Here is a 12,381-nt window from a genome sequence, read left to right on the forward strand (position 1 = left end):
ATTAAACCTGACATCACATTCAAAGATGTTTACCATATTAGTACAGCGGTCACACTGAAGGCGTAAATCTCAGGAAGGACAAGACATTATAAACAGCCAACGAAAGATTCACGGAGCATCGCTGAAGCTGAACGGCAGAACAGAAGTTTGGAAAAATCCTTTCAGAGAAACACCTCTGAAAGAAGGGTGTCACAGTTCAGTTTCACAGGGAAACAGTGAGAAAGAAAAAGGGAGAGGGAAAGGAAGGTGGCAGAAACCAGAAGCCTCTGAGACACTGAGGATTATTGGAAGAGCAGGTATTGTGGCAGAGAGGCAGGGGAAATAATTAGCAATTTTTGTATTTAAAGGGCTCATGTTATGGTGAAATACAAACACATTGATATTATCACAATGGGCCCTATCATACACCGGGCGCAGTGTGGCGCAAGGCGCGACGCAATAGTCTTTTGTTAGTTTCAGCTTGGCGCAAGAGTCGTTTTGAGGCGTTGCGCTACGCTGTTTAAATAGCAAATGCATTAGCGCTCATTTGTGCGTCCATAGGCGTTCTGGTCTAAAAAGGGAGGCGTTCTGAGGCGGACCGCTGGCGCGTTGCTATTTTGAGAAACTATAATAGATTTTTCATTAGACCAAAACAAACCCAGTCTTACACACTGCTTAATACGCACAAGAGAGCAATAGGCAAATATCTTTACATATGAAAATATTTTAATATTAAGGATATATATAGGATATATTAAGAATAGATATAGGATATAAATATAAAGGATTAAAATATTACAAAACATATTATTTTCTAGCCTACATAATTATAAAAAAATCACTGCTTTTATATCTCGGGAGGCTTTTTCAGTTCATTCATAACAATTTCCTTTTGTATAATGTTATTATTATTAGCAGTATTATTTATTATATCCATATTTATATTTGTTTTATTAAAAACAAGCTTAGATTTGCCCACCTGTCAGGTTTTAGACCATATGGGACGCAGCATGTGTTTTAGGACTTCATTAATATTGTTTATTTATTCGTTTGCTGGAAATTAGAACTGAATATAGAAATAGTTTTGAAACGAATATTTGCGCTTAACAAACGAAATGAATTATTTATAGGCTAATTGATGTCTGTGCGTAAAGGTTTCCCTATCCAAGAGTGAAAGTGAAAGTGATCCATTATCTCTCATTCTCACGCAGTAGATGCTCTGTTTAACACTTTTCTGTTTAAAAAAATGTTAACTGTTAACTGTTTGCTAGTGAAATGCTCAGTTTTTCCACTTAGACTTACTTTATGTCCTGTAAATAGCGAATGCGCTCTTGGCGCGACGCAGCTGGCTCTTAAAGGGAATGGGAGATGAGACTCTAATTGGTTTATTCTCAAAACACACCTATAACTCATTAAGAAAATAAACTCAACCCTTTTAGACAATGCGCCGCGGCACAAAGCGGATTTGCCCATCCTTAAATAATATAAAAACTAAGGCGGCACGGTGGAGCAGTGGGTCGCAGTCTTGCCTCGCAGCAAGAAGGTTGCTGGTTCAAGCTAGAGGTCTGCAGATTTCTAGAGCCGACCAGATTTCTTTCGACGTGGGAATAAATTTTCAAATAAAGCGCAGGAGCAGTCGGTAACTGGTTTAATTTTGGACAAGACGGTCTAACAATATCGCTCCCGACTCCCGAGCGAGCAAGCACGCATGCGTTATTAAATTCCATAACACGCTCACCAGTCCTTACTCCTTATTTCCGTCTAATAGCCCAGTTTGTCACGGGGGCATAAATGAAATGTTCATAATTAAATGTGAAACAGCCGAACTGCAGTTAGTCACCCAAAATTCACTTGAAACTGGACACTGCTTGCTGCAGAGCGCATTGAGCTCCAGCGAGGGGGAGCTTGAGCTCTCGCTCCTCCTCCTATAAGCTGTTTTAATGCGTACACCCACCCTACCCCTAACCCCAACCCACAGTGACATCACTCGTAGAAGAAATGCAAGGAAGGAGGAGCTGGAGCTCAAGCTTCCCCTTGCTGGAGTTCAGCTCTGCCCAAGTGGCTCTGCAGTGAGCACCACTTGTTAATTAGAGATTATAGTAACGTTTATTTTTAATTAACGTTTATTTTTAATTAAAAAACTTAGGCCTAATCCTAATTCTACCTCTTAGCCCTTTCCCTTACCCCTAACCCTCATTTTGCGCGTTCACGTGAAGGCGTCGGGGTGTCCCAATTCTCTTTATCTTGAAGGTGTAGGGATAAGGAGAAGGGGTGAATAGCCCTTGAAACTGAGATTTTTCAGGACCACACTCAAAACCAAGGGGTAAGAAAATTTCACAGAATACACCAGCCATAACGATAACATAGCTGGACACGGAGGTCAGGAGATGCACAAATTAGTATTGTTTGTCATTATTATGAATTTTTACATCAAAAAAACAAACACGTTTTAATACATTTATAACCGCGTTTGTGTTTTTCGGTCATACTTAAAAAAACAAACGCTATAAAGTTAATGTTGTTTTTGGTGTGTTTACATACATGAATATGGCCACAGTGTAAATGCACAGTACAGTTACGATCTTATTGCCACATTAGATCATTGTGATAACATGATATCGTTGCCTTCAGTGATTTACTGAAGACTGAAGATAAATACCAAAAAATAACGCAACTGGAAAAACTACAGCAGTCGCCATCATCATCTCATATGAAGTAAGAGATCAAAGATGATGACAAAGTATGATGACGTGTGCTGGTGTTGTTCCATTTCTTATGCTGTGTTCACACCAGACTCAGCACGCACAGATAAATCGCAATATTCGCGCGTAAATAGACACTTGAACATTTTGAGTTTACTCACTTCATTCGCGCGTCAAATTCACTTATAGACATGGATTCGTGTCCTTGGCAGGGCTTCTGTCTGCCCGTTAACTCTATATTCAATCCTAAATGGCTAACATGGATTTTATTGAGAGAATAGCTGTGCTTTATATGCTTTAGGAAGGCTGAAAACAGCGTAGATTCAGTTGGAGCCGTGTCTGAGTCCACTAGATTCTTTCAGAGGTGCACCAGCTCTGTTCATCAACGCCTCCAGAACCTACACCTGGATGATGGAAGCTTCCAGTGGTGCTTCTGACTGAGCAGAGCCCAGTGTGATGAGCTGTTGTCCGGTGTCGGCAGGAGGATTTCCCACCTGGACACCAACAACAGGCGCTACATCAAAATCACCCCCCTACAAGACAAAGCTCATGATTGGATAACAAAACCTGAATGTCCACTGAAGTTCAGATTTTCCAACTTGAGCGCACTACATCCATATACTTTCCATATCTCACCGCAGGGTTAAATTGAAGCCCTTCCCCCACACTCTGTTTACTCATTTTTCATGCAAAGACAAAAAAAAAATAGTTGATTTTCACCATCAGAAGTGGTTAAAGGTTCTATAATAAAGTTCAAAAGCATAAATAAACAACATCGAAACAACATGAATCACAAAATACATAAAACTGATCAATTTACAGATTTTTTTTTGCAGTGCACTACCATCTCCACTCACATTCAGCTTCTCTGTGCAGCAAACCTCCCCCAATATCAATCGACTTTTCAATTACAGACATAAAGCAGCTTGATGAGAGCTTCAGTCACATTAAAGCACTCTTTTTCACTCAGCGAACGCTCAGCCGAGGGAGCCATTCTGCATTTGGCTGCTTTCGTAACGGCCACACTAAAGCAGTATTTACTGATGGAGAACGTGGACCACCTGTGGTGCGGGGGTCTCGCAGAGCACCGCCACCTCGCTCTATTACAAAAACACTCGCTTCATATCACCATAACCGTCTAATAACACCCTACAGGGTCGAGGTTTCCTATTTTTAATGGAAAAAAAACGTTCTGTACTTATGTGAGTCACGGCCCGAGCTCCAGAGAAGGTGACACATGTTCTTGCAGCTTTGACAGGCTCGTAAACTGCGACTTGAGTGAGTCAAGAATTGAACAGTGAGTGAAAATTGTCGTGCCGAATAAAGGGTAGGACTTCCAGAGAGATTTTTCACCTCCTTTTTTTATTTATTTTCCTCGTGCAAAGCTCTGAGGAAGCACTTGTAGCGAAGATATTCAATTTTAAACATCAAGGTGCAAATTACAGGGGGGTTTGGGGGGGGATCAACAACCCCCCTCTCCTAATTAACACTTGATCCCCCCCTGAAGGACATCAAAAGATGTATGGAGGAGTCAGCCTGTTAATAGTAAGGAATAACTTTCTCTGATCTATATCTTAAATATTAATAATTAAAAAGTGTATAATATAAAGATACATTTGACCCCCCCCTAAACTGTAGTGAATGTATAATGCAGCAATCAATGAAACTGGCAGTTCTAGAGCACCGATAGACATTCACAAATCACATTTCTTGTAAAATAGGTGTTTATATCTGCATGTAGACCATAAAAAAGACAAATTGGACGCATCATTTGTATAGTTTGACCTACAGTAACCTCTAGAATAGTCAATAAATATCCTTTTAAACACTGAAAACGTTTACATTTTATTATTAAATCTGATGTAATTTGAATAGATTCATGAATTTAATTTACTGACGCATGTATTACCAAACTACTACAAAAAAATTACACAAAAAAAAATCCCACACGATCTTCAATGTATAAGTCACTAAATATCCCCTAAAACGCAAAAAACGTTTACGTTTTATTAATAAATTAGATGTAATTTTAACACATTTTTAATTTTGAATCAATGAAGCATTTGTTACCAAACTGCTACCGAAAAAGTACAAAAAAAAGATCCTCCCCAATCGTCAATGTATAATAGTCACTCAGGGCCGGCGCGTCCATAGAGGCGACCTAGGCGGCTGCCTAGGGCGGCAGTATAGAGAGAGCGGCGTCCGCAACACGTCCCTTACCACCCTTGTCCTCAGTTATGTCCGCGACACCTCCCTAACCACCCGCGTCCTCAGTTATATTCGCGCATAGGGCGGCAGAATAGAGAGGGCGGCGTCAGCGACACCTCCCTCAGCACCCGCGCGTCCTCAGTCATATCCGCGCATAGGGCGGCAGAATAGAGGTCCGCGACACTTCATTTTCATAACCGGTCACTTTCGTTTTCACATTAGGGTTGAGGGCGGCGTGATCGTCCACCGCCTAGAGCGGCAGTTCGGCTTGCTCCGGCCCTGTAGTCACTAAATATCCCTTAAAGCATTGAAAATGTTTACATTTTAATATATTCAAAGTAATTTGAATACATTCATACATTCGATTCACTGATGCATGTATTACCAAACTACTACAGAAAAAGTAAAAAAAAAAATAAATGACCCCCCACCAGTCAATGTATAAGTTACTAAATATTACTCAAAACACTGAAAACGTTTACATTTCATTAATAAATTAGATGTAATTTGAATACATTCATAAATTTGATTCACTGAAGCATTTTACCAAACTACTACAGAAAAAGACACAAAAAAATAACCCTACCATCGATCGTCAATGTATAATAGTCACTAAATATTCCTCAAAACACTGAAAACGTTTACATTTTATGAATAAATTCGATATAATTTGAATACATTCATACATTTGATTCACTGAAGCATATATTACCAAACTACTACTGAAAAAGTACAAAAAAAAAACATTCTCCCCAATCATCCCTGTATAATAGTCAATAAATATCCCTCAAAATACTGAAAACGTTTACATGAATATATTCAGAGTAATTTAAATACATTCATACATTTGATTCACTGAAGCATATATTACCAAACTACAACCGAAAGACACAAAAAAAACCCTACCCTCGATCATCAATGAATAATAGCCACTAAATATTCCTCAAAACACTGAAAACGTTTACATTTTATGAATAAATTCGATATAATTTGAATACATTCATAAATTTAATTCACTGAAGCATATATTACCAAACTACTAGCGAAAAAGTACAAAAAAAAACATTCTCCAAATCGTTACTGTATAATAGTCACTAAATATCCCTTAAAATCGCTGAAAACGTTTACATTTTATGAATAAATTTTATATAATTTGAATACATTCATAAATTTAATTCACATAAATTACCAAACTACTAGCAAAAAAATACAAAAAAAAACATTCCCCCAATCGTCACTGTATAATAGTCACTAAATATCCCTTAAAACACTGAAAATGTTTACATGAATATATTCAAGGTAATTTACATGCATTCCTTCATTTGATTCACTGAAGCATATATTACCAACTACCGAAAAAGACACAAAAAATAACCCCCCTCGATCGTCGATGTATAATAGTCCCTAAATATTACTCGAAACACTGAAAACGTTTACATTTTATGAATAAATTAGATGTAATTTGAATACATGCATAAATTTGAATCACTGAAGCATATATTACCAAACTACTAGCGAAAAAGTACAAAAAAAAAAATCCCCCCGATCGTCAATGTAAAAGTCACTAAATATCCCTCAAACACTGAAAACGTTTACATTTTATTAATAAATTCCATGTAATTTGAATACATTCATAAATTTGATTCACTGATGCATGTTACCAAACTACTACTGAAAAAGTACAAAAAAAAATCATCCCACCGATCATCGATGTATAATTCGTACACTGTTAAAAATCCATAATTCAAGTTATTGATCTTTTAGTAGTCTAATTTTTTAACTAATTTATTGTTTAAAATCTAAATTTGGGAGGTGTTTTATCATGTTTGATTTGTCAGATATATACAGTTAAGATTATTAGCCCGAATTATACTTCAAAGATTTCCCAAGTGGCAACAGTGGTGAGAAACAAATTTCACCAATTGACGAAAGTAAAGGAAAAAAAATTCAAGAGAAACCAGGCGAGTTGTCCACAAGCATTTATCCTCTCGCCAAGATATATTGTATATATTGATATATTATACAATAACAACATAATACTAATAATACTAATACTAATAACAACAACAACAACAATAATAATGATAATAATAAAAACAACAACATTAATAATAATAACAACAACAACAAAAACAATACTAATAATAATAAAAATAATAACAATAATAATAACAACAATAATAATAATTATAATAATAATAATACTGAACCACTGTGATGACAGACTTTAGCTGAGGGATTTCAAAAAAGACCAAAACAACACTATAGATGTTTAACAATGTGCTCGCTCCACTGGTTTGTCTATTAATGTGGTCCAATAAGGCTTATTTTTAATATCACATGACCTGTTAAATCAAAAATCCCATAAATTTTTTGATGTGCTTGCTGGAATTTATTCGGTAAATGTGTTTCCATCATAGTTTTTGACCATTGTTTTCTTATTGGATACAAAATGTATTTATTAATTGAATGTATCCTACTCAGCAGTGTGCATGAGATTGTTTGTGTATGTTCAAAATGTAAGCACATCTTGGCATTTTCATTAAGTATTTTTATTGCAACACTCGTATAAAAATAGCTGGATCTATACATAGCTTTTGAGAAACCTTTTTTTGTGATTATATATTAAAGAATACAAGCAGACTGAAAGCAAAAAAAAAAAAAAGCTTGGCATCTCTGGTCTTTGCACCTCAAAGGATGGTCATCTTATCTCTGTTCCAGACGAGTGAGAAAGACTCAGTTGTTCCTGCCAGAGCCGGTCAGATGGGCGCAAGCACACACACATGCAAATGCGTGACAGAGTGACAGGGATTTGATGCTTTGTGTTGAAATGTCCTTGGTGAGACAGATGCCAGGGTAATAGATGAGAAAGCCGATGAAGGTTAAAGAAGCACGCAACAAACGAGTTTATTTCCAAAAGGATGAATGCTGTACAACATCAGAGGCGCTCTTTGTCATACTACGCAAATGAATGTGGACTGATGCATTTGAGATCAAATTGGACCAACAATAACGATATGACAGTTTTGTTTGAAGAAAGATTTACATTTAAGCAGCTATTCTGTAAAAAACTAGGACATTACGCAAAAAAAACACGTTAATTTATTTAATTAATTTATTTTGTACCATAGTACAAATCAATAGTATCGCTATCAAAAGTTTAAAGTTATCCATTTGTGTGAATGCTACTATAGATATGGATTTGGTTATAGTTATTGTTTGCTGTTGTGGATTCTAATGTAGTTATTGTCTGTTGATTTGTATGCTAACATAGCTATTGTTATAGTTTTGCCTACTGTTATACTGGGTTCACACCAGACCTGAAGGACTGCGTAACTCACTCTAGTTCACTTGTTGAGTGTTGGTGTAGATACTAAACTAGTTACCGTTATAGTTATCATCTGTTGATGTGGTCACTAATTAAGTTTTGTAATAGTTATGGTATGATGGTGTAGATACTGATCTAGTTAACGTTATGGTTATCGTCTGTTGATGTGGTCACTAATATAGTTTGTTATAGTTATCGCCTGTTGGCGTAGACGCTAATCTAGTTATCAACTGTTGATGTTAACACTAATAAAGCCAACATATAATTAGTGCTTAATTAGTGAATCGCGAGGTCCCGGAACAGATCTGGGTAACGGAGCGTTGGATAGCGGAGGGGTGTCGCGGACGTAGGTTAAGAGGCGGGATTGGTTATGATCTGTTGATGTGGTCACTAATTTAGTTTTATTATAGTTATCGTATGTTGGTGTAGATACTAATCTAGTTAACGTTATAGTTAAGGTCTATTGATATGGTCACTAATTTAGTTTTGTTATAGTTATCGTATGTTGGTGTAGATACTAATCTAGTTAACGTTATAGTTAAGGTCTATTGATATGGTCACTAATTTAGTTTTGTTATAGTTATCGTATGTTGGTGTAGTTACTAATCTAGTTAACGTTAAAGTTATCATCTGTTGATGTGGTCACTAATTTAGTTTTGTTATAGTTATCGTATGTTGGTGTAGATACTAATCTAGTTAACGTTATAGTTATCGTCTGTTGATGTGGTCACTAATTTAGTTTTGTCATAGTTATCGTATGTTGGTGTAGATACTAATCTAGTTAACGTTATAGTTATCGTCTGTTGATGTGGTCACTAATTTAGTTTTGTTATAGTTATCGTATGTTGGTGTAGATACTAATCTAGTTAACGTTATAGTTAACGTCTGTTGATGTTGTCACTAATATAGTTTGTTATAGTTATCGTATGTTGGTGTAGATACTAATCTAGTTAACGTTATAGTTATCGTCTATTGATGTGGTCACTAATTTAGTTTTGTTATGGTTATCGTATGTTGGTGTAGATACTAATCTAGTTACCGTTATAGTTATCGTCTGTTGATGTGGTCACCAATTTAGTTTTGTTATAGTTATCGTATGTTGGTGTAGATACTAATCTAGTTAACGGTATAGTTATCGTCTGTTGATGTGGTCACCAATTTAGTTTTGTTATAGTTATCGTATGTTGGTGTAGATACTAATCTAGTTAACGTTATAGTTAACGTCTGTTGATGTTGTCACTAATATAGTTTGTTATAGTTATCGCCTGTTGGCGTAGATGCTAATTTAGTTATCAACTGTTGATGTCAACACTAATAAAGCCAACATATAATTAGTGCTTAATTTGTGAATCGCGAGGTCCCGGAACAGATCTGGGTAACGGAGCGTTGGATAGCGGAGGGGTGTCGCGGACATAGGTTAAGAGGCGGGATTGGTTATCATCTGTTGATGTGGTCACAAATTTAGTTGATGTGGTCACAAATTTAGTTTTTAGTTATCATCTGTTGATGTGGTCACTAATATAGTTTGTAATAGTTATCGCTTGTTGGCGTAGACGCTAATTTAGTTATCAACTGTTGATGTCAACATTAATAAAGCCAACATATAATTAGTGCTTAATTTGTGAATGGCATGGTCCAGGTACAGATCTGGGTAACGGAGTGTTGGATAGTGGAGGATGTCGCGGACGGGTGTCGCGGACGTAGGTTAAGAGGCGGGATTGGTTATCATCTGTTGATGTGGTCACTAATTTAGTTTTGTTATAGTTATCGTATGTTGGTGTAGATAATAATCCAGTTAACGTTATAGTTAACGTCTATTAATGTGGTCACTAATTTAGTTTTGTTATATTTATCGTATGTTGGTGTAGATACTAATCTAGTTAACGTTATAGTTATCGTCTGTTGATGTTGTCACTAATATAGTTTGTTATAGTTATCGTATGTTGGTGTAGATACTAATCTAGTTACCGTTATAGTTATCGTCTGTTGATGTGGTCACTAATTTAGTTTTGTTATAGTTATCGTATGTTGGTGTAGATACTAATCTAGTTAACGTTATAGTTATCGTCTGTTGATGTTGTCACTAATATAGTTTGTTATAGTTATCGTATGTTGGTGTAGATACTAATCTAGTTACCGTTATAGTTATCGTCTGTTGATGTGGTCACTAATTTAGTTTTGTTATAGTTATCGTATGTTGGTGTAGATACTAATCTAGTTAACGTTATAGTTATCGTCTGTTGATGTTGTCACTAATATAGTTTGTTATAGTTATCGTATGTTGGTGTAGATACTAATCTAGTTACCGTTATAGTTATCGTCTGTTGATGTGGTCACTAATTTAGTTTTGTTATAGTTATCGTATGTTGGTGTAGTTACTAATCTAGTTAACGTTATAGTTATCATTTGTTGATGTTGTCAATAATATAGTTTGTTATAGTTATCGTATGTTGGTGTAGTTACTAATCTAGTTAACGTTATAGTTATCATTTGTTGATGTTGTCACTAATATAGTTTGTTATAGTTATCGCCTGTTGGCGTAGACGCTAATTTAGTTATCAACTGTTAATGTTAACACTTATAAAGCCAACATTCAGTTACTGATATATATCTGTAATGCTTCTGACAAACAACATATACATATAATCAGTGCTTAATTTGTGAATCGCGAGGTCCCGGAACAGATCTGGGTAACGGAGCGTTGGATAGCGGAGGATGGCGGAGGGGTGTCGCGGACGTAGGTTAAGAGGCGGGATTGGTTGCCACAGGCGACAGTGAAGAGGGTTTGGTAGTCGCGGAACAAAGTGAAAGTGAACAGCCGACAAGGAAGCAGGGTGGGTGAGGAGGGAAATGGGTTAAATGAGGTGCAGAAGAGCAGTATGAACATTCTTTCAAACATCTTTCTTGTGTTCAACAAAAAAGGAACTCTTTATGGCTTTACAGTGGGAGTTCATTTTAGGTGAACTCCCGTTTTAACAATCGACTAAATCCAATCCGGGAAAAAATAAATCACCTTCAGGCCTTCTATAAGAAGTATGAAATGTCAGCAGCGCAATATTGAGAAAATCCTGTATAGATTGCTTTCACCGGTTACACTCTCAGTTCTTATTCTCTCTCATTTCTTCATTTTCTTCCTCTTTTTCTCTCTTCAGATGTGCCAGTCGACAGCGGCGTCCCCACATCAGCCTCTCGCCCCTGACATTTGGACCACTCGAGCTTCTCCACAATAATCACCGAGGATAAAAATGACAAAAACACACATCTCGGGCCGTGACCCTCCTTTTTCACAGCAAGAAGCCATACGACGTCAATAATGTCTTACAAAACACAAATTCACTAGACTTCTCCTGAGGACTTGGCCCACGCACTGTGCACCAGCAATACAGAAGATGATTCAATGAAACACAATGAGTTTACAACATCACGTCTGTAAATGTCACATCAGTCCTCCTTTATATCGTGTATGAAGCAATAATGAATGAGCCCGTGTTGACTAAAAGGTGTTATATATGAATGTCTCGCTCTGCTTGAAATGCTAGAACGGAATTCTGACTGTGAATGCGATCTGTACTGATGCATTGTGGGATTGACTGGTCAGCATGGCACAGACTTGTAATGATCAGAAGTGGATGATTCCAATAAAGGAAATTAAAGCAGAACGTCTTGTTTTATTTTGAACTGAGAGAAAACCAGATGACATAAAACTCCTTTCATAAAACACGAAAAATAAACAACAACACAAAAGTTCAGAAAACAATCTGCTCAGATTAACAGTTATTTCTTACTTAAGCTACACAAACTTACAATACTGACATGGTAGCATTTTATTTAAATAGATTGCTTACGATGCTTAAAATTATTATCATTATTACTTAGGATTATAATTAGCATATTAAAATGTTTGGATATTAAATGAAACATTATATCAAGCATTTTTTGTAAAGCTGCTCTGAACGAACTCAAAAATAAATAAACTAGAATAACACTATAGAATAAATTTGTTATGGTAAATAAATATATGTGCTATGGTTTTCAGTGGATTAGTCGATTAAATGTGTGGGTGGATGGGTGGGAGAATGTAGGGATGAATCTATGGATTGGTGGGTGGACACAAAATAAATAAATAAATAATGGATGGATGGAGAGACTGATTGGTGGGTAGAC

At 36.4% G+C, this 12,381-nt stretch overlaps 2 protein-coding genes across 5 annotated transcripts in view; one reads left to right on the top strand and one right to left on the bottom strand.

Moving 5' to 3' along the window:
- Nucleotides 1–11,876, top strand: part of amigo3 (adhesion molecule with Ig-like domain 3) — a 32,027-nt gene extending 20,151 nt beyond the window's left edge. The window contains exon 3 of the mRNA XM_001340369.8: nt 11,370–11,876. Coding sequence (XP_001340405.5) covers nt 11,370–11,447 — 78 coding nt within the window. The 3' untranslated portion in view covers nt 11,448–11,876. The remainder of the gene's footprint in view (nt 1–11,369) is intronic.
- The window catches only part of rnf123 (ring finger protein 123), a 245,981-nt gene that overhangs the window by 99,854 nt on the left and 133,746 nt on the right, over nt 1–12,381 (bottom strand). The window contains exon 36 of one of the 4 annotated variants that reach the window (XM_073937582.1): nt 11,853–12,381. This exon is cut by the window's right edge and continues 1,208 nt beyond it. The exons of the other annotated variants lie outside the window; for them this stretch is intronic. The gene's annotated coding sequence lies outside the window, so the exon portion shown is untranslated. Of the gene's footprint in view, nt 1–11,852 lie in introns of those variants that run through there. 4 annotated transcript variants of the gene reach the window in all.

This window comes from Danio rerio, chromosome 22 (assembly GCF_049306965.1).
Source record: "Danio rerio strain Tuebingen ecotype United States chromosome 22, GRCz12tu, whole genome shotgun sequence".
NCBI classification, from domain to species: domain Eukaryota; kingdom Metazoa; phylum Chordata; class Actinopteri; order Cypriniformes; family Danionidae; genus Danio; species Danio rerio.